At 35.0% G+C, this 19,385-nt stretch overlaps 4 protein-coding genes across 7 annotated transcripts; 2 read left to right on the forward strand and 2 right to left on the reverse strand.

The window, feature by feature from the left end:
• The first annotated feature begins 157 nt into the window (after positions 1 to 157).
• Positions 158 to 5,536, forward strand: LOC139112102 (WD repeat-containing protein 48). Its single transcript, XM_070672911.1, has 12 exons — positions 158 to 652; positions 999 to 1,215; positions 1,286 to 1,498; positions 1,580 to 1,875; positions 1,954 to 2,139; positions 2,240 to 2,557; positions 2,635 to 2,737; positions 2,817 to 2,982; positions 3,042 to 3,233; positions 3,314 to 3,560; positions 3,647 to 3,766; positions 3,859 to 5,536. The coding sequence occupies exons 1-11, from the start codon at positions 605 to 607 to the stop codon at positions 3,707 to 3,709; spliced, it is 2,049 nt and encodes a 682-aa protein (XP_070529012.1). The 5' UTR covers positions 158 to 604; the 3' UTR covers positions 3,710 to 3,766; positions 3,859 to 5,536.
• A 694-nt stretch (positions 5,537 to 6,230) lies between these two features.
• LOC139112104 (haloacid dehalogenase-like hydrolase domain-containing protein 2) lies at positions 6,231 to 8,686 on the reverse strand. Of its 3 annotated transcripts, none has more exons than XM_070672916.1 (6): positions 8,404 to 8,686; positions 7,818 to 8,322; positions 7,370 to 7,666; positions 7,092 to 7,302; positions 6,799 to 6,997; positions 6,231 to 6,702 (listed from the first exon to the last, which is right to left on the reverse strand). In XM_070672916.1, the coding sequence occupies exons 2-5, from the start codon at positions 7,910 to 7,912 to the stop codon at positions 6,830 to 6,832; spliced, it is 771 nt and encodes a 256-aa protein (XP_070529017.1). In that variant the 5' UTR covers positions 7,913 to 8,322; positions 8,404 to 8,686; the 3' UTR covers positions 6,231 to 6,702; positions 6,799 to 6,829. The 3 variants fall into 3 exon arrangements, with proteins under 3 accessions (XP_070529017.1, XP_070529016.1, XP_070529015.1); XM_070672915.1 differs by having other exon boundaries at positions 6,231 to 6,997; positions 7,818 to 8,036; positions 8,279 to 8,322; positions 8,404 to 8,684; XM_070672914.1 differs by having other exon boundaries at positions 6,231 to 6,997; positions 8,404 to 8,684.
• A 915-nt stretch (positions 8,687 to 9,601) lies between these two features.
• On the forward strand, positions 9,602 to 12,088 carry LOC139112010 (ribosomal biogenesis protein LAS1L). 2 transcript variants are annotated; one of them, XM_070672749.1, is made up of 6 exons: positions 9,602 to 9,716; positions 9,787 to 9,879; positions 9,963 to 10,296; positions 10,366 to 10,544; positions 10,646 to 11,640; positions 11,712 to 12,088. In XM_070672749.1, the coding sequence occupies exons 1-6, from the start codon at positions 9,658 to 9,660 to the stop codon at positions 11,999 to 12,001; spliced, it is 1,950 nt and encodes a 649-aa protein (XP_070528850.1). In that variant the 5' UTR covers positions 9,602 to 9,657; the 3' UTR covers positions 12,002 to 12,088. The 2 variants fall into 2 exon arrangements, with proteins under 2 accessions (XP_070528850.1, XP_070528851.1); XM_070672750.1 differs by having other exon boundaries at positions 11,718 to 12,088.
• Positions 12,089 to 12,570: 482 nt separating this feature from the next.
• On the reverse strand, positions 12,571 to 17,159 carry LOC139112012 (transmembrane protein 135). The gene is made up of 9 exons (XM_070672755.1): positions 16,519 to 17,159; positions 14,974 to 15,104; positions 14,690 to 14,816; positions 14,467 to 14,621; positions 14,122 to 14,374; positions 13,882 to 14,049; positions 13,515 to 13,655; positions 13,261 to 13,427; positions 12,571 to 13,169 (listed from the first exon to the last, which is right to left on the reverse strand). Exons 1-9 carry the CDS (start codon positions 16,663 to 16,665, stop codon positions 13,055 to 13,057), a joined length of 1,404 nt encoding a protein of 467 aa, XP_070528856.1. The 5' UTR covers positions 16,666 to 17,159; the 3' UTR covers positions 12,571 to 13,054.
• Positions 17,160 to 19,385: the final 2,226 nt, after the last annotated feature.

Raw genomic sequence — 19,385 nt, forward strand, 5'->3', positions numbered from 1 at the left:
TTCCTCCCTTTTCTCGACCACGGCGCGAACCGCTTGGCCAATCGTCCTCGAGAGTTTCAAAACGACGATGCGCGTTCTCAAGAATATCCCCGGGCGCGATTGGTGATGTAACGCTACGTACGTACTATGTTGAAACATATTGACGCCGGCGGCACGGGTGACGGGCCTGACACGGGAGTTAGCAGCGGTGGTGATCGCTACGAGCGTGGTACGTGCGTGAACGGACATTATGAACGGGATCGCGCGGTCGCGAAGCACCGTCTGAGGAACCGTTGCCTCCTAGTGATGTGTCTCTGTCGCCTCTCGTCCCGCTTGCTGTGCAGCCGATAATAACGCGATGACTGACACGACGACGACGATGCCACGCGACATTCGCCGACAGTGAGAGATCGGCGACGCGGGTGACAGCAACGACGGCGACGGTGACGATGCCGATGACGCCGCAAGCACGGAGCGACGATTGTGTTCGACGTAATACCTTCGTCGCAGCCTGAACCGTACTACGCACGCCTCCGTTTTCGCGTCCGGATCTCTCCAGGCTCTCTCCTCCTCTCTTCCGCTCGACGTCGTCGTCGAGACGCCGCGCGAAGCGGTCCCAGGCGCAATGGCAGCTCACAAAACGGGCGGACAGAGCGCCCGTAAGAAAGTACAGGTACAAATCATTTTTTCTAATGACAGACCTTTAAATCCTATCCGAAACTAGCTCATCTTCTTTGCCTCTGTTTTGTAAAATTATACCTTAATGTTTATTAAAATAAGGTTTATGCTGTGATAATGCATTGGGTAAGATAATTGTTTGTATCTTTTACTAAAAAGTTATATTTACAAATGCTGGAGTAGTCTTGACTTTGATTAATAGTCCTATGCTTATTTGTTCCTGAAATATTATTATGTTTGAAAGTTAAAAGAATATATTTGCAATGAGATATATTACAAATATTTATTAAAGACTGGTAAGGAAATTAATTTGTATATCATATGTGATGTTTTATGTAAAGGTGTCTATGGTTATAAGAGATGAAGTGGAGAAGCAACACAGGGCTGGTGTTAATTCTTTGCAATATGATCCTGCTCTACATAGGCTATATTCAGCTGGCAGAGATAGTATTATAAGGATATGGAACTGTAGAAACATGAAAGAGCCATATATACAATCTATGGAACACCATACAGATTGGGTTAATGATATAGTGCTATGTTGTAGTGGTAAAAATCGTAAGTTAATTATTATACATTTTTATTTCTTATTACCTTAAATTTTTTGTTAATCACAAAATTTATGCAGTTATATCAGCAAGTTCTGACACTACTGTCAAGGTATGGAATGCACATAAAGGTTTCTGTATGTCCACTTTGCGCACTCATAAGGACTATGTAAAAGCATTAGCCTATGCCAAAGATAGAGAGCAAGTTGCTAGTGCAGGTCTGGACAAGTCAATATTTTTATGGGATGTTAATACATTGACTGCACTTACAGCTAGTAATAATACAGTCACAAGTAAGTGAGCGTTATATCTTGACTGTTATATATCTTTTTTACATATTTATTAATTATTATGCTTGAAATATTTCATTGTAGCATCATCCTTGAGTGGAAACAGAGACTCAATATACAGTCTTGCTATGAATCAGACTGGCACTATTATTGTAAGTGGTAGCACAGAAAAAGTTCTTCGAGTGTGGGATCCACGATTTTGTACTAAATTAATGAAACTTCGTGGCCACACAGACAATATTAAAGCATTAGTCCTGAATAGGGAAGGGACACAGTGCTTATCAGCCAGTTCCGACGGCACTATTAAATTGTGGTCAATTGGCCAACAAAGATGCGTTCAAACATTTAGAGTTCACAAAGAAGGAGTATGGGCGTTATTGGTAATTATAATTATTTATATAAGTCATTATTTTAATAATTTATACATACAGATTGTATTAAAGTCTTGCATGTTTTAGGCAACGGATAATTTTAGTCATGTAATATCTGGAGGCAGAGATAAAAGAGTAGTAATGACAGAATTAAGCTATGCAGAAAGATATACGGTTATTTGTGAAGAAAAAGCACCTATACTCAAAATGGCTATGACACCAGATCAATCAAGTATTTGGGTTGCCACCAGCGAATCAACTATTAATAATTGGGTAAATAGAAAAAGTTTTACAATGTAACAATTTATAAAAAATAAGTAAATATAAAAAATAAATTGTAAATAATATATTTTTTTTAATTTTTTGTTTTTAGCCAATAAGTCAAAAAGATTGGCAAGAGTTAGGTATCGGAGATTGTTGCGATTCCGCAAGTAATGTATCCGGCAATATTCTAAGAAACGTCGAACCTACGCAGAAAATACTTGGCGGTCCTGCCATAAGACATTATCATATATTAAATGACAAAAGACATGTGTTAACAAAGGATACAGAAGAGAATGTTGCGCTATACGATGTATTAAAGGCATGTAAAATAGAAGATTTAGGCAGAGTTGATTTCGAACAGGAGTGTAAAAAAAGAAACAAAATGGTGTATGTTCCAAACTGGTTTAACGTCGATCTCAAAACTGGGGTATATATATATATATTTCTGTAACAAATCAATATTTCTGAAAGATTATCAGTTCTAAATTTTCTTAATTATTGCAGATGCTAACTATACATTTAGGACAAGACGAAAACGATTGCTTTTCTGCATGGGTTTCCGCCAAAGAGACAGGTCTGGCGGAAAATGATGCTGTAGATCAAAAAGGTGATTAACTATTTTAATAATAATGCTTAGTAAAAATACTTTTGTGGTTTAAAAAATTTAACATACCTTTTATTTTTAGTGAATTATGGAAACCTTCTGCTGCAAGCGTTACTCGAACACTGGTGGAGACCGTTACACGCTGACGATGAAAACGAGGGTAATGGCAATGACGGAAACGGTCCTATGCACACAAGAGGAGGAAATGCATACTTCTCAGTTCCTAGTCATACACCTGTTATCTTCAGGTATGCGAATCTTGAATTTCTCATTGATTAGATTATTATATTATTTTATTTTTTTTTAGTGAAGTGGGAGGCAGAACCATATATCGACTGCTAGTTCGAGATGCCGCGGGAGAAACTGAAGGTGTTCTATTAAACGAGACCGTTCCGCCATGGGTGGTGAACATCGTCGTGGATAAGAATCTTCCACAATTTATTAAAATACCATTCTATCTTCTTCCACACGCTTCTTCGGGTGTAAAAAGTTTGAAAAAGTATGCATCGAATTTTTAAATGTAAATCGTACGTTGATACAAATTGTAATTAATTAACCTTGTATATCATTATCTTAAAGGGACCGTTTGATAGCAAATGATTTTATACAAGTACGTAAAGTGGCCGAGCATGTTTACGATAAAGTGCTCGGTGCAGGGAGCGACTCGGGTTCAGTGGCTGGTGGTGGAAATACGGTTTCTAGTGGATCTCCGGCAGGCGATAGGACAAACACAGACTCCAATGCTGATAATTCTTCGTTGGCTGAAGAAAAAGTTGAACTTCTTTGTAACGATCAAATTTTGGATGCTTCAATGGATTTGAGAACAGTATGTATTAAAATAAACTTTTTATAATCGTTGACAAAATATTATATATATATATATATTTTTTTTTTTTTTTGTTTACTTCTCAGGTCAGACATTTTATCTGGAAAAGCTCGGCGGATTTAACACTTCATTATCGTCCTGTTAAATAGTTAGGATTAACTACATTACATCATGAACCTTTACAGTGTGCCTGGTTTTATACCATGGTAAAGTATGCTCCATATATATTTTTCTTTTATTGGTTTTTTTTTCTATTAATTTAGCTTAAAAAAAAAATTTTTTTATTAATCTATTTCAGAATAGTGGAAAATACATGGGCTACTTGCAGAATATGGTACCTTGTGCCACCTTAGAAAATGATCACCTGGATTTAACAAATGTTTCGTGTGAGGTTGAAACAGGAGCGAAAGAAAACGAGTCATATTTAGAGTATTAGGTCATTAACGTAAAGTTCTAAGGCAATAATGTGTGGAAGTATTAATGTAAATTGCTCACTTTTATACACTTGCATCCTGCGGCCAAATTCACACAACAGAGCATTACTCGATTACTGCTTGAGAATATTATGCTTTTTGTACCTGGATGTAGAATTAAAATGCTTCTTGTCAGCCATATATCGTCTTCCCACTTCAAAAGTATGAGTAAGAACATGTGGCACAAATGCAGAGGGATAGACCGCATGGCCGAAAAAAAAAGTTGGTTTTGTTAAGTTAGGTCTAATAAACCCAGGTGATCCTCATAAATGCTTCTCAACCGTTCTTTTAATTATATTTTAGCGGTATTTCGTAATCAGTACATAGAATCGTCTTCTTTTAGTATTGTAATAAAAGTATTGAATATTTATTGAGGGTATAAGAAATTAAAATATGCGTTTTGTTATATGCATGCATGCAAAATGTATACTCCACACCTGCCTTGTTATATTAGAGAGCGAGAAAAAAAAAAATATATATATAATATATATATGAAAGAGAGAAAGAAAAAGAGACAAGTGAGATATGTCAATTTACCATTAATCAAATTATATTTGAATAGCCAAATTAGAGGTTCAATATTTCCTACTGTTCATATAGGAAATAAGAGAATGTATTTGCAATGTAACAAGGTCAAATTCTGTCAAAGCTAATAAAAAAATATATAAATGTGAGATATATATGTATTTAACATTAAAAATTAAATTTTATAAGATATAAATACCATTGATAATTATTAAAAGATATACAGTATTCAACAGAATTTGATCATTGGAAAAAGTTATATCGAATAAAAATTATATAGTTGTTTTTAAGTTAACATGCGATTATTTCTGGATTATAAACTGTGTGTATATATGAACACGACTGTGAATAATGTCCATTAATAATAAGAATACGCCGCGTGAATAAAAATGTAACGGATCTTATTGCGCAAAAAAAATTCCAAGCCAATAATGTTTGTTATAAAAGAGAAAAGTTGAATTGTCAGAAGAGATTATACTATACTGGTTTTTAATAAGCTCTACGAGATACACTATTGTTTGCGTTATTACATTATACATTAGAAATGTGTGTGCAGCACGAGAACAATCTTTATAAATGTAAATAATATTTTGTCAATTTAACTAGATATTTACAATTTTATCTATTATCAAGCTTAGGTTTACCTTGGTTTGATAATACTTTACATACGTTGAAAATTATTTGCTGTCGCTTGTTTTCGTTTTCTGTTCAAATGTATATTGTTAAGATATTACGAAAAAAAAAGGATCATTTTTTGACTGAGTGAAAATATCTGTGTGACTGGCAAAAATTGTATCATCCTAGTTAAGAATGCCTTATTTGTTATCTTAACACGAGTTGTGTCAAAAAAAAAAAAAAAAAATTGTGCAGTGAACTTATATTTTTTTAAATCGTTATTAAATCTTAAAATAATTTTTTGAAATAACAATAAGTGTAAGTTAAATTATAATACGAAAATATAGTTGTCTTTTAAATAGATCGATATGACGTTTTGCAAGAAATGAAAATTATAAATTACCATCGACTTAAAATTTAATTAATTATTACAACGACTGATACGATATTATTTACGCAATGATTATCGATAATCAATTGTTTGGTTCATTGCATAGTTTTCTAAAATGTACATATTTTTTATCTACACAGATTTCTCGCATAAATCAAGATTCATCGTTCTTTATTTTTTATTCTTTTTTTAAACGTTTCAGATACATTTATCATAATGCGAGTAATCGAGATGTGCCTGATTATAGATCATAAGTTACAGGGGGCATTTAAATCATGGCTTATATTGATATTTTAAAAAAACCCATAGTTACAAAATAATTACATTAAAGTTTCTTTTTTATATTATCAATGATAAATCATACAAGTTACCATATTATTATTATACATTTACACTATTTATTCTTGTAACAGGCAGCATTTAATTTAATATAATTAGAGGTGGGAGGTTTAATCATTTTGTTCAAAATATAGTTTTAAATCGAAAGAGAAAAACAAAAATGCATTAATATGAGAAGATTAGTAGTATAAAAATCAAAATATCGATTTTATCTTTCTTTAATCTATATATATTTAAAAAAACCAAGTTTTAAAAAAGAAAACAAATTTGGGTGCCAAATTTTATACCGAAATGATAACTGCAGAGCACCGTACATTTTTGACAGCATTTCCTTTTTGTAAGCCTGTTTTATTATTAGGTACAGGTTTTACAGTGGTACTACTTACGAATATAAGGCAGTATAGTAAAAGATTAAATTTATAATTTTTAGAACAATTAAGATTAGACTAATATCGTCTCTATAAAAAAAAAAAAATCGAATGCTTATGTTAGATTATTTTGTAAAATACATTTTACTGTCTTGACATATAAATTATTACTTATTTTAATGTCAAACTGGAAAAGTCAAGTTTTCTACAATTTTCTACAAGTGTATAAACGAGACGATATTTCCTTGGATACTTTCCTATTTCTATCTAATTATCTTTATAATACATTATTAATATTGTCTTCATCGGAATTTAATGAATAGGCAAAACGACATATAAAACTCCATATCAGAGAAGGATCGATATTAATTTTTATTTGTATTTATTGTATCTATTTTACGATAATATAGCATCACTTCAGACTATGTATGCTAAAGTAATCAGTATTTATATAAAACATTATTTAATATAGAAAAGAGATTGCATCACGCAGCGATATTTGAATAAAGAATTCTATTGCTACTTACGCGTATGGTGATTTTATTAAACCATAAATCTTCAAATCATCTCACTAAGAATACTCTCAACAGCTTCTACAAAGGAGGCGCACACTTTTGCCGGTTTAGGAGTGATGATGCATTCGTCTCCCGTTCTATATTTACCGGTTTGAACTAGAATACCTTTAATTCCAGCTGCTTGTGCGCCAGCTACATCATCTCTTACATCCTGATTGCAACAAAACATTAATATTTGTGAGCATGTAAGTACTTATAATACATGAAAAAAAAAAAAAAAACAGAAAAATTATTTGAGCTATTACATCTCCAATCATTACGGCCTGCGCCGGATCGGTTTTTTCTAAAGCTGCTTTGAAGAATTCTGCAGTCGGTTTTCCAACAACCTCTGCCTTTACATTACTGGAGTATTCCAATCCTTTGATAAACGCCCCAGGACCTAAAGCTAAACCGTCTGGTCGCTTGTAATATCGTCCTTCGTGAATAGCTATGAGAGAAGCGCCGTTCAAAAGCAATCTAAAATATCGCGCAAATCGTGCCATATGTTGTTTAATCAGCAGAAGTGAATAGCAAATTAGATTACCTAAATGCTTTGTTTAGCTCGTCATAGTTGAATTTACTTGGTGCTAAACCAACTACCACTGCATTCGGCGTATCATCTGTAACTAAATCTTGAAAATCCTCAATCGCTGCCGGATCAATTAACAACATTGGTTTTAATTGTCGAGAAATAATTAATTTCCTCGCTGCCGCTAAAGAACTAAAGATCTCTTTTTTTTCTAAGTCAAATCCAAGTGCTATTAAACGCTCATACAAACGATTTGTCGACTCCTTAGTGGTATTGGTGACAAGTTTAATCGACAGGTTCGCATTTCGTAGCCTGCAACGTGAAAAGTGAAAGGAAACATTTGATACAAAAAAAAAAAAATAGAAAGAACATGTCATACGATTTTCACAAAAATTACGCTGCATTAAAACGCGTAGTTAATATGCAGGTTAAATAAATTGAGAAAAGGAAAAACAAATCTAACCTGTTTAGTGCTTGTACAGCGCCTGGAACAGCTGTGTTATCGATATGCAACGTTCCGCTAAGATCTATTAACACCGTCGTGATTTTCTTTGCCATTATTATTTTTAGTACATTACAATTTGATGGAATATAAATGTATAATGTTGCAAGTATACATTGTAACACCTTGTTGCACTGTGTTATCTCTCACTCTCTCTTAAAGCACGTGCTATAGTGAATGCTTTGCAGTGTAATAAACGGTAACAGATTATTATTTTTAGTACATTACTAGAATAAACCATGCGCACACTTCGCGTGCGCTATTTTTCGAAAGATCCTAATTCGTGGGTGTCATTATAATTGGGAGCATTGATTAATTATAATTTTTATTTGATCATTACAATTGAGTGACCTATAATCGACGACGGATTGCTGGTTCATGAGACTCGATTGCGAACTACGAAAAAAAATCTTGCGACTTACCGATCTGCATGAGCGTCAGCGGAGTTGTAAAATTCTGCCGGTGACTGCAACATAAAAAGAAATTTAATTTAGACATGAATATTAGTTTAAAAAATTAATAAAAAAAAAGGTTAAGTTATTCTCACCTAAAAGTTGCTCCGCTGATGCAGGATGCCCATCCTGAGCCTGCTCCTCCTCTCAGTTGGGACGTGACGAGCCATCCTTCCGCGCACTAGAAACTCGCGAACACCCCGACCGTGATTTTATTTTCGCGAAATTTACTGAACACTATCGCGCGTTGTTTTTCGGCCCTCCTGAAAAAAGAAAATCCTGAAAAAGAAAACAAGTTACTGACTTACCAATCTGCATACAGCGGAGTTGTAGATTTCTGCCGGTGACTGTAACATAAAAAGAAATATATTAATGTAGACATGTATATCAGTTTAAAAAATTAATAAAAAAAAAGTAGAGGAAATCTTTTAATAAAGATTTTATTAGAGAAATTAATGCTTACCTAAAAGTTGCTCCGCCGATGCAGGATGCCTCCTGAGCCTGCTCATCCTCTCAGATGGGACGTGACGAGTCATCCTTCCGCGGCACTGGACACTCGCGGACGCACTCCCGTAAAAAGAAGATCGTACAAAAAACGTCCGAAAACTGGCGGCACTCCCGAAACGACCGACGAACCGGCTGCGGTTCGTATTATTAATGTAATCGGCGTTCGGCACTTTTTCTCACTGCACTACAGCGGAGTTCCTCTTGATCTGTAACAGATAAATGACAAAATTATATAGTAGATTCAGAATGTAATTCGGAATATAATTCGAAAGGAAATATGATGCTACTTACCCCTGGGTTGCTCCGCTGGTGCAGGATACCCTTCCTGGGCCTCCTCCTCCTCTCAGGTAGCACGTGTCGAGTCATCCTTCCGCGCACTGGACACTCGCGAGATAGTCCACGACACTCCCGACCGTCAAATCCTCGAATTCGTCACAAGAAACGAGCTACGACGTAAAGCGAAGGCTAAAATTACGCGCAGAGGCCTCGACATTTTTGTTTCGAACTCGAACCGCGTGCTCGTCATGACCTCTAGCAGTACGCAGTAGCACGAGTCACATAGTCTGTTACCAACTCGCTATCAGACGATCGATGGAGCGCTGTGATTGGTCGGCGCGCTAGGGAATCTACGCGCCGACCAATCACAGCGTTTTACTAGATACAGGTACACGATGATGAGCCGCTCATCGTGTACCTGTATCTAGTGAAACGCTGTGATTGGTCGGCGCGCTAGAGAAACTACGCGTCGACCAATCACAGCGTTTCCTGCGCAGAAGACGGGACGATTCTCTCGCGCATGCACCTATCTGTTTCTGCGTCGTCTGCGAGCACGTGCGCTGCGTATGATTATGGCGTTATCCGGGAAACAAGACGGTATAAAACAAGTGCCATGGTTATCTCCGTATGTATTATTTAACGAGATTTTGATTGAAAGAAACGTGTAGTGATGAATAATCAGTTATTGATTACAGGGCAGAATGGCACGATGCGTACAGGCAGATCTATTCCAACGACACAGTCGAGCAAACGAAAGCTTACGAGATGCTTTTAGCTTGGAAAGCCAGGTAGTTATTTGATTAAAGGAACACGTTACTTCATTTAAGAACACGATAGAAAAGTGGAGATCGATGATTATTGTTGTTTGCAGAATGCCGAAACTACCAGTGGGCGTAGATTGTACTCTGTCAATTTTACAAGTGTGTCTTCGTGATCGCGAATGGACGTCTAAAATTGACAGTGGCGAGCTTCCAATGTACTGCGAGAATGACTTGAGCTTGATGTATTCAACTACGATAATGAAATTCTTAAATCACTTCTCCAATATAGGACACACAAAGCAGATTTCTATGTTTAAGATTGCCAGTGAACTGAAAATCCCAGAATGGATAGTAAAATTAAGGCATGACACTGCTCATGGATATGAATTGCCATCCATTGAAATGTTAAGAATAGCTATTAATATATTACTACAATGGTTGCATGTATGTTTATCTTTATTGTAATGACTGTAATCTGTGATAGATATTTTTGTGAAATATGCTTTTGTAAAGGATGAATACTGGGCACCTGAAGCATGCATAATGGAAGAATGTTATGTAAAAATAGCCAAAACAGAGGAAGAAGAAGAAGAACAGGATTTTACCAATGAGATTGATCTTTGGACGGCTGTTGGTTTATATATCAATGCTGGTTATACATTAGTATCAGATTTACCAGAAGCACAATTACGGTATATTTTTTAAATTAAATCAATTCTATTATTTTTTAATCAATAAGTTCTCTACATGGAGATACAAGTTAAAGTAAATTAATCAATATTATTTTTTACAGGGAATTGTTGGAAGAATTACGCACATATATGTTAACTCAATACAAAAGTAACATTCCAAACAATAATGAAAATGAATATATATCTGTCTACAGGGGAACTATTAAGATTGATAAAGAATATAATTTACAAGCTGCTCAAACTCTACTTTTATCTAAAATATTTATGGATTTAAATGACTCTTCGAGTACATTTTATGAAAAGAGCAATGCAATATGTACTGCATTATGCAAGAATGAAGTTTTTCTACCAAATTTTGATGTCATGAGAATTTTTCAACAAAAAGAAAAAATAACTGCACGTGTTAATTTAAAAAGAAGAATTTTGCCACCTGAAATGCTTCAATTCTGGAAAGATATAATTTTTTTATTGCATGAAAGAGAGATGTTAGAGACTTTAGTATTTAAGCTGCTAAATATCGTAGAACAAGAACGTGAAGATAAAGAAAAACGAAATATCACTGCCTTATGGATAAGTTCTATTTTTTACAGTTTTGTTCAATTGGATATTGTTCAAGGCATTTCTCGTACTACAGAATATAAATTACAGAAGATAAATGAAAAACTAGATACGAAAACTTTAAGTCAACGCCTCAAAGAACATATGCACTCTAAACATCCATATTTGCAGAACGTTTTGTGGCTAGACATATCAAGTATTATACCACACTTTCTTTGTGATATCAATTTTTTATCGAGACTTTTATTAAATGTAAATGAATTCTCTGTAAGAATAATAGAACCAATTTTAAAGCTGATGACATGGAAAATAGGTCCGCAAGCAAAAAAACATTTGTTAAATTTACTTCAACTTTACACTTTCCAAAAACATGACGGTGAGAATAGCAATAATGTTGAAAAAATATTTAGCATTAAAGATCTTGATCCAAATTCTAATAACGTACCAGTACACGACATAAAATATAAAACAAAAAAGAAAAAAACTCGTTTATTGGCGGATCAAATAATACGCAATTCACATTGGAAATCAGCAAATGGTAATTATAAATTAATTTTTTATAACATAATAATCTCAAGAATTAATGTTTTATATTTTTTTTTTAATGAGTTTCAGATAATTATAAATGGATTGAATGCCCTATTGGATTACTACCATGGCAAATAGACTCGTTGAAAAGTTTAGAACCACTCGAACTGAATCCATCGCGACACTCCGTTTCAATTGCAGATTCTCAAATAGTTGCTGGTATTGTAAATCGTAAGAATTTGAAAATGCGAAGTCGTATTCAATGGGATAATGTATTGCAAAAAAAAAGAAGAATAGAAAAAAAACGTGACACAGGTGTTGTGGATGTTATAATAAGAGCTTTAGAAATTGCTAAAAACCAGCAGACATAATATAGATATAAATGCAACAAAACGTTGTCTCGTTCGTTGCTTATGACAATAAATAATGTATATTTATAATAAATTTTATAACAGTTATCTATTTGAAACATTTATATCATCAGCGATAAATACAAAATTTGTATTAAACATAAAAAAAAATAATCTGTGTCTGACTTAGTGTCAGTTGACTTTCGTCACTACCTCATTTGTCGGTGACGACGGTGGCAGCTAGTAGCGATTTCCTCGGAACTAAAAGACATATCCGTAGTTCGTTGCCGAAAATGATTAAATATAAAACAGTTTTCTTTAAGAAAGTACCAAGAGTAAATAATGCGCGGAAAGCGCATGGTTTATATTGTCTAACATAGATAAATTGTAAACAATAATTATATCCATTTAAATAATATCATTTATCTATTTCCCTGACATTTATAGCTATCACACCATAACAATCAAATATATTAAATTACATAAATTATATATATATATATATATAAAAGTATTAAGTTTTTTAGTATCACAACATCCAAGCACCATCGCTTCGAATTAGGTTGAAGAAAAAAATAAAAATTTCGATGTTCAGATCGCAACGCTAAAATACACGTTTTGTAATTCTACTTCTTTATCATATAACTTTAGCTTATGCAATTTACGTAAACATACGTATAATGTACACTGAGAGACAGATATGGCATTTGCTGCGACGAGCGGCGACGGGGGGCTGGCATACGTGATTCTCCCCTCTCTCGGTCGCCGAGTGTGGGGAGGTGTAGCGTGTAGCAGGCCGCGTTCCCCCTCAATCCTTTGTCACCGGTGCTCTATGGAACATCTACACACGTGCTTCGTGTGAGATTCGACGCACACCACGCCAAGATCACGTACGCTACCCGCTGTCGCAACACCACGAACACCATTCCTGACGGTGAGTGTACATGCTGTCTTTGGTTTTGTGAAATAATTCCGAAGAAAAAAGAAGAAAAAAAAAAAAAAAAAAAAAAAAAAAAAAAAAAAAAACGCTAAGGTACATATCGTCACTTGTGATAAATACTTAAATTCAACATCTCAAAAAGAAAATTTAAGTTGATCTGTTGTTTTCGTTTTTCTGAGCACTTGTTGCAAATTTTTACTAGTTTCTAAACCGAACACATTTAAAGGTATCCGAGACATCGCTGCTATTCTGAAAGTCATATATTTACAGTGAGAAAAATAGACCAAAGTAAATTTTAAATAAAATATAATGTTATAGTGTGCTCTGCACGATTTTTTACCTTCCACCGGACACATTGTAAAGGAATCTCCAGTAAGACGATCTCAAGTTTTGTGGTTCTAGTATAGCTGTATGGAAGAGAAGTGCTGTACTAAAGCAATACAAGAAGATTACAAACCACTTTATTTCAGGTACTTTCTCGTTTTCCACTGCATTGTTCCATAGCAACTGAAAGAAAATCGGTAATGTTACATTCTAATTTATTATATTTGCATGAATATATTAATATAATATTTTAACGGAAACGCATAATACCTGTAGTGCCTTCCACATAAAATATAAAGCTATAGTATTATTCGGATATGCCACAAACGTTACACTTGCAATAAGTGCAGCGGGAATAGCATAAATCTGTGAATCTTTGTGAAAAGTTCTTCTTAACATGCATGATGTTAGCTGTATAGAGAAAAAAAAAAAAAATAAGTAAGCAAGAACACACATTAAAGATATATATCACGATCGATATTAACTCTCAAACGGAACGCTGAATTACCATAACCCAGTATACGATTTTCAATTATTAGAATAAGAAAAAAATATAAAAAAAGACTGATTATGATAATGTGTCGTTTGAGTGTTAACTTTATAATTAACATTAATTATGCAGAGTGAAATAGTATACCCTATAAAGGCCGGCGAATCCTCCAAGAAACACAGCCAAATTTACATTATCTCTTTGAAAGATAACAGTTTTTAATAACTTCGGCTTTTGAAGTAATCTTTTAAATTGAAGGATTAGTTTAAGCGCTACTTGTCCGCAAACACCGTAACCAAAGATCTTTACGCTATCCTTTAAATAGAAATAAGAATTAATTACATTGAAATATAAAAAATGTGTAGAATATATTTACTGCTTTCTTACCGCCAAAATATAATGTGCGCAGCTGTAAGGATGTGGACACGAAGCGCCCTTACTTTGCGCTTTTAAACTGTTAATGATGTATTTGTATGTTTCGAAAGACTTCCATAGAATACTAAATTTATGCCTCGCAGAACTTTTATTTACACTTCGGTCACTCTCAGCGCTGCTAGTCATAGAATTTTTTAGAGATGCTCCAGGATGTGGGGTTTTCTTTGTAAGATATTCAGTCTCTTCATATCGCCCAACGATCATCCTGTTTTTTTGTTTGTTTTTTTTTTAAATTTATACATTTGTATATACGATATAATAGAACTACGACTGTATTCAGTACATAATTTCATATACCTTAGTATTTTATATATTTGATCCTGTTTATTCGTCTTTGAACGAAAGAAATATAGTAACACAGCTACGCTTACAGCAAAGATATAGACCTCGCCTCTCGGAATAGGCGAGTAATATCCTCGCCACACACCCATTTTAAACAAGGTTTCCGTTGCCTATACGAAAAAGACAACGTTAATGATGTACATTAGAAATTAATTTAATTGTCACAATGTCTACTTACAATGTTTGAAACATAGAGGCACAATAACGTACGTCGAGAGGCTCTTTCTATCACAATAGCAGATAGGCTAGATAAAAAGGACGGAAGGAAAGATACAGTCGGCATGTAAAAACGTCCAAGAATTCGCCTGCAAAAAAAATAATAATTATACCCTTTAAAGCGAACGTATTTAACTGTAATAATAATTGCCTTGACACAGTGCATACTATTTAAACTTTTTATTAGGAATGAAATATTCGTATAAATTCTAACATTATCGAGTATCCATATTTATTATTTCTTACCTTAACAAACATATAAACAACGAATAAGAAAAGCCACTCCATGAAAGAAATGCTGTAGACTGAAGGATACCCAAAATAGTTTTTTTAACGTCCTCTTTCGTTGGCTTTTTCCTTCTCATTAAAAATGCAATCTGAAATGACAAGAAGATCAATTTTGTGGCAATCAAAAGTAAAATAGTTTATAAAATATTACGAAGTTACTTCAATATTTTTTTAAATTGCATTTATATTAAAATTATATTAAAAATTAATTGTGGTAGAAGGAAAAAATTATGTTAAAGTGATTTCCACTGTTGACTTATAATTAATCGTTGTTCGATTAAATTCATTAGTACGTTCTTATCTCATTTCCTTGGTCTTATATTTCTATTTTATGAAGTTAGAAATCTTAAGTTATCTATCGCGCTGACGATATACCATTTATTCATATGGTAATCTTAACATCGTAATAAACATTATCAAGAGTATAAAACGTGCACTGAAAAGAAGCTTAAATCATGTGATAATAGAACATGCGTGTGTATTTACATATATATATATAAATTTTGCACAAAAACAAGGAGTTTCATAATTATTTAAATTAAGCTTGTTTGAAAATGCAGATTCATCATTCTAAAATAAATAATATATTATTAAATATTGATTTACTAAAGGTTTCCACACAGATTTAATTAATTTAACATGTTTTACCTTCTAACAAAAAAAAAAAAAAAAAAAAAAAAAAAAAAGTGAACACGATCTGTTAAAGCATTATTCCATGTTTTCAAGGCCTTTGTATAAATTCCAAATTATGTAAATGAGAAAAAAAGAATAACAGATTGCGTAAAAAAACGAATGCAAATTTGTGTGTGCTTTGCCGGACGTGAGAACAAGGTAAGTAATTTGTTTTGCCGTTTAAACAAATTCTAACTTATTCTTACAATTAGCTAATCGTCGACTCGAGCGGTAGTATTATGAAACAAAGTTGTCATTTAAAAAATTCTGTAATTGATAGCTTCGCCCACGTTAATATTCCAATCATTGTTCGACGATTGAGAATTCGAAAAAAATTATCTGATAAACCTCGCTCCGCGCCTTTTCTTATCTCGCAAGATTTCGTATATCGTCGAAAGCTGGACGTGCGAGCCGAGTGATCGCGCCGCGCCTGTGTTTTATCTTGTTGTTAGCACGTTCGGTTCGGTGTCCTCCGCGGATCTCGAGGGCAGACGCACCGACAAATATGTGCGTAGGGCAAGGTGTCAGTGCGCTCGCACTTGATCGCGACTGTGATAAGGCCCTTCTAGTGCATTTGCACCGAAATGCATTCACGGATTTGCAAGACGCGTCTCGTGCGCGCTGAGTGCAGACGCACTTGGTCGTGTCGATGCACTTGTCTCGAAAAGGCGGACACACACTTTCTCCGAAAAAAAAAAAAAAAAAAAAAGGAACGGCGACTAAACGTGGGAGACGAGAACGCGGCGAGGGCTGGGCGTCCTGGCAAAACAAACGGGAGGGAAAAAAGAAAAAAGAAATAGAGTGCGTCAAACGCAATCGTGTCGCACGTACGATGTAAACGGTCGTGTATATCCTGAAGGATTCCTGCAGGGAATGCAGACCGAGACCGGTGGTCGCGCTGACACAAGAGTCGGTCCATGGGTGCGCGTAATCCATGCACGGCGCCTCAAACGAGAACTTGCTGAGCCGAGCGGGCATCTTTTCCACTTGACAGCGGGTGACGGCAGCGGATGATGAACGGCGAACGTTGGCGTAACGCGCCGCGCGATGTCACGATTATCGTTCCGATCGTTCGGCGCCGCCGGTCAGATGCCGCGCATTTCAGAGGCGAGAGAAACGGAACAATCGGCTAGGTTATTTCCCTCCTTCAGGTTATTGATGTTGCCACCGGGAAATTGGACGACGGTCAATAGTTCTCGGGCATTTTATTGCCCGTATCGTCACGTGGCTCTGTCGTGCGAATCCGCGGGACTGTCACCGACGCGAGAGGCTCGACGAAGAGGGAAAGAAAATGTAAGGTAGAAGGAAGAAAAAAGAAGAACGAACAGATGCAGCGCTCGGGCGAGCGCGCCACGAGCGCGAGAGGCGTTACGAAATGCGCGGATATGAAAACGTGCTGCGAGAATCACGGAGAAAATGAACACGCTCACTTCCCTGTTGACTCGATGAGCGGTCACCGACGACTGACGGTAAGAGCGCGAGTGTTGCGGACAGTCGACAGACACTCGGACTTGTTTAGTTGGCTCGCTTGTCGCTTGCATGTATGCACCCTCCCTCCACACGTGCACAACTTCACGCCGTTCTTTTCTCAGCTGCGCGCGTTTCCTCCGCTTTCCTCGTTCCTTCTCGCTCCGATCGCTGTCTCTTTCCCTTCTTCCGCCTCCGCTTATCTAATTCTCACTAAATCTTCAGATATGATACGGCCGAAAGTTCGATTTCTGAAGAAACAAATTTAACAGCCGTTTAATATGTTGAATTGGATTTTTTTAATAGCTTATATGTATGTATACGTGAGAGAACGCTAATCGTCAGCTTGTTATTTTTGTTATCAAAAGTATAACATTGCGTGGTATTAATATCTGCTCGCATGATTATTTTCGTTCAAAGTGCACGTATGTACATATGTATGCACGGCTATATTTCTTGTTTACTTTTTTTACGACATAGTAACTTAGCATGGGGCATTCATCTTCGTCCAAGGCAGCGGCGTTACGTAAAAAGCCGCTTTTTAGATAATGATACATGTATATATATATTTATTCAAATCGCGCTTCTTATCTTGTTTTATAAAAACTTTGTAGTCTTCTTATTAATGTATCATCAGAGATCGTTTTTTTATCTTTTGTTTCAAGTGTTTGTTGATCTTCTCTCTATAAAAAATTAGTACGTTACGCGTGAATTAGCCGATTAATTGATTCTATCATTGCCGTTTATTAAATTATATATTATTTTTTTTTTGTTACAGATCGACGCAACTGCGTCCACAACGAAAGTGTCGTAACCGCCGATATTATTAATTATACGAACCGCAGCCGGTTCGTCGGTCGTTCCGGGAGTTTCGCAAAGTATTCGGGCGTATTTTTTTGGCTTTCTTCTAAACTCGAGTGCCGGGACAGGAACGCGCGAAAGTGATCGATAATTTTCGCGGTTGTAAAATCACGGTCGGGGTGTTCGCGAGTGACTTGTGCGTGGAAGGATGACTCGACACGTCCCATCTGAGAGGAGGAGCAGGTCCGGGATGGGCATCGTGCATCGGCGGAGCAGCTTTTAGGTGAATATAAATTGCTTTTTTAAAAAATCTTTAAAAAAATAAAACTTTACCTTTACATTAATTTAAATACTTACATGTCTACATTAATGTTTCATTTTATGTTACAGTCACCGGCAGAACTCAACAACTCCGCTGAAGCTCATGCAGATTGGTAAGTCGCATGATTTTTTTTTCGTAGTTCGTAATTGGGATCTTCGCATGATTTCTTCTAGTAGCATATAAATAATCCAGAAGAATGTAGGGCAAGAGCTGAAGTTATCAATGGGAAAGTAAAATACTCCCCTTTCCTCAATTAAGCGCGACGTGCTTCAGTTGTTTTTTCCCTGTGTATCTATAAAAAAGAAAAAAAACAAAGATATACAAATATATACAATACAGTGCACCGCATGTTGTATAATTAAGGCATTAAAAAATTTCTTTTGCAAGATTAGCTATTTCCTATCTCGTTTCATAAAATATACGTTTTCTTATCTAACATAAGCACATTAAGCGCTGTCGAAACAAATATGTTGAATAAGCCATGCGTGACTAAATTTGCAGAAAAAAAAGAAAATTTTCTTATCTTCGTGTTTTAGTTTACATATACAACGTAGTTTAATTATAATATATTTTATATCGAAATATTAAATCAGCATAATCTCAATTAACATATTGCATTACATATTACACGCATATATTTGCGTACATACATATATTTTTTATATGCTGTCTTTTTAGTAATTATATTCGGTTTTTTAGTCATAGATCGTCAGATAGATTATCTAAAGTGGACTTTAGTAAAGGTGATAAATGCGTTTCATTGTAACTGACACGCGATTGAGCAAGACATGCTCGAATATAAGTATTTCACAGAATTTATTCCATTCACGTCAATAAATTATATAATAAACTTTATTAATTTTAAATTATCCGATGTAAATCCAGGCAGCTTATATTCTTGTTATTGCATACTCAATCACGCATTGAATTAATGTAATGCATAAATATAATTCAAAAGCGTTGACCCTCGGTTATTTCTGAATTCGTATGTCAGGCAATAGAGTTGTTCAATTCACTCGTGTATATCTTGCGAATAAAAAAAAAAAAAAAAAAAAATTTATATTTGCGGTATTAATACTTACATAAATATTATCATATGTTCGCAACA

This window comes from Cardiocondyla obscurior, linkage group LG26 (genome assembly GCF_019399895.1).
Source record: "Cardiocondyla obscurior isolate alpha-2009 linkage group LG26, Cobs3.1, whole genome shotgun sequence".
NCBI classification, from domain to species: domain Eukaryota; kingdom Metazoa; phylum Arthropoda; class Insecta; order Hymenoptera; family Formicidae; genus Cardiocondyla; species Cardiocondyla obscurior.

What these genes read in the sequence shown, in the direction of transcription:
- LOC139112102 (XM_070672911.1), top strand. Translation starts at nt 605, where the DNA reads ATGGCAGCTCACAAAACGGGCGGACAGAGCGCCCGTAAGAAAGTACAG. An exon ending in GCGCCCGTAAGAAAGTACAG is followed by an intron (nt 653 to 998) that starts GTACAAATCATT and finishes TTTTATGTAAAG; the next exon opens with GTGTCTATGGTTATAAGAGA. An exon ending in TGATGCTGTAGATCAAAAAG is followed by an intron (nt 2,738 to 2,816) that starts GTGATTAACTAT and finishes TTTTATTTTTAG; the next exon opens with TGAATTATGGAAACCTTCTG.
- LOC139112104 (XM_070672916.1), bottom strand. Translation starts at nt 7,912, where the DNA reads ATGGCAAAGAAAATCACGACGGTGTTAATAGATCTTAGCGGAACGTTG. An exon ending in GCTGTACAAGCACTAAACAG is followed by an intron (nt 7,667 to 7,817) that starts GTTAGATTTGTT and finishes TTCACGTTGCAG; the next exon opens with GCTACGAAATGCGAACCTGT. An exon ending in GAGCTAAACAAAGCATTTAG is followed by an intron (nt 7,303 to 7,369) that starts GTAATCTAATTT and finishes GCGATATTTTAG; the next exon opens with ATTGCTTTTGAACGGCGCTT.
- LOC139112010 (XM_070672749.1), top strand. Translation starts at nt 9,658, where the DNA reads ATGATTATGGCGTTATCCGGGAAACAAGACGGTATAAAACAAGTGCCA. An exon ending in CTTTTAGCTTGGAAAGCCAG is followed by an intron (nt 9,880 to 9,962) that starts GTAGTTATTTGA and finishes TGTTGTTTGCAG; the next exon opens with AATGCCGAAACTACCAGTGG. An exon ending in TTACCAGAAGCACAATTACG is followed by an intron (nt 10,545 to 10,645) that starts GTATATTTTTTA and finishes TATTTTTTACAG; the next exon opens with GGAATTGTTGGAAGAATTAC.
- LOC139112012 (XM_070672755.1), bottom strand. Translation starts at nt 16,665, where the DNA reads ATGCCCGCTCGGCTCAGCAAGTTCTCGTTTGAGGCGCCGTGCATGGAT. An exon ending in GATTCGCCGGCCTTTATAGG is followed by an intron (nt 13,656 to 13,881) that starts GTATACTATTTC and finishes TTCTCTATACAG; the next exon opens with CTAACATCATGCATGTTAAG. An exon ending in TACAATGTGTCCGGTGGAAG is followed by an intron (nt 13,170 to 13,260) that starts GTAAAAAATCGT and finishes TATGACTTTCAG; the next exon opens with AATAGCAGCGATGTCTCGGA.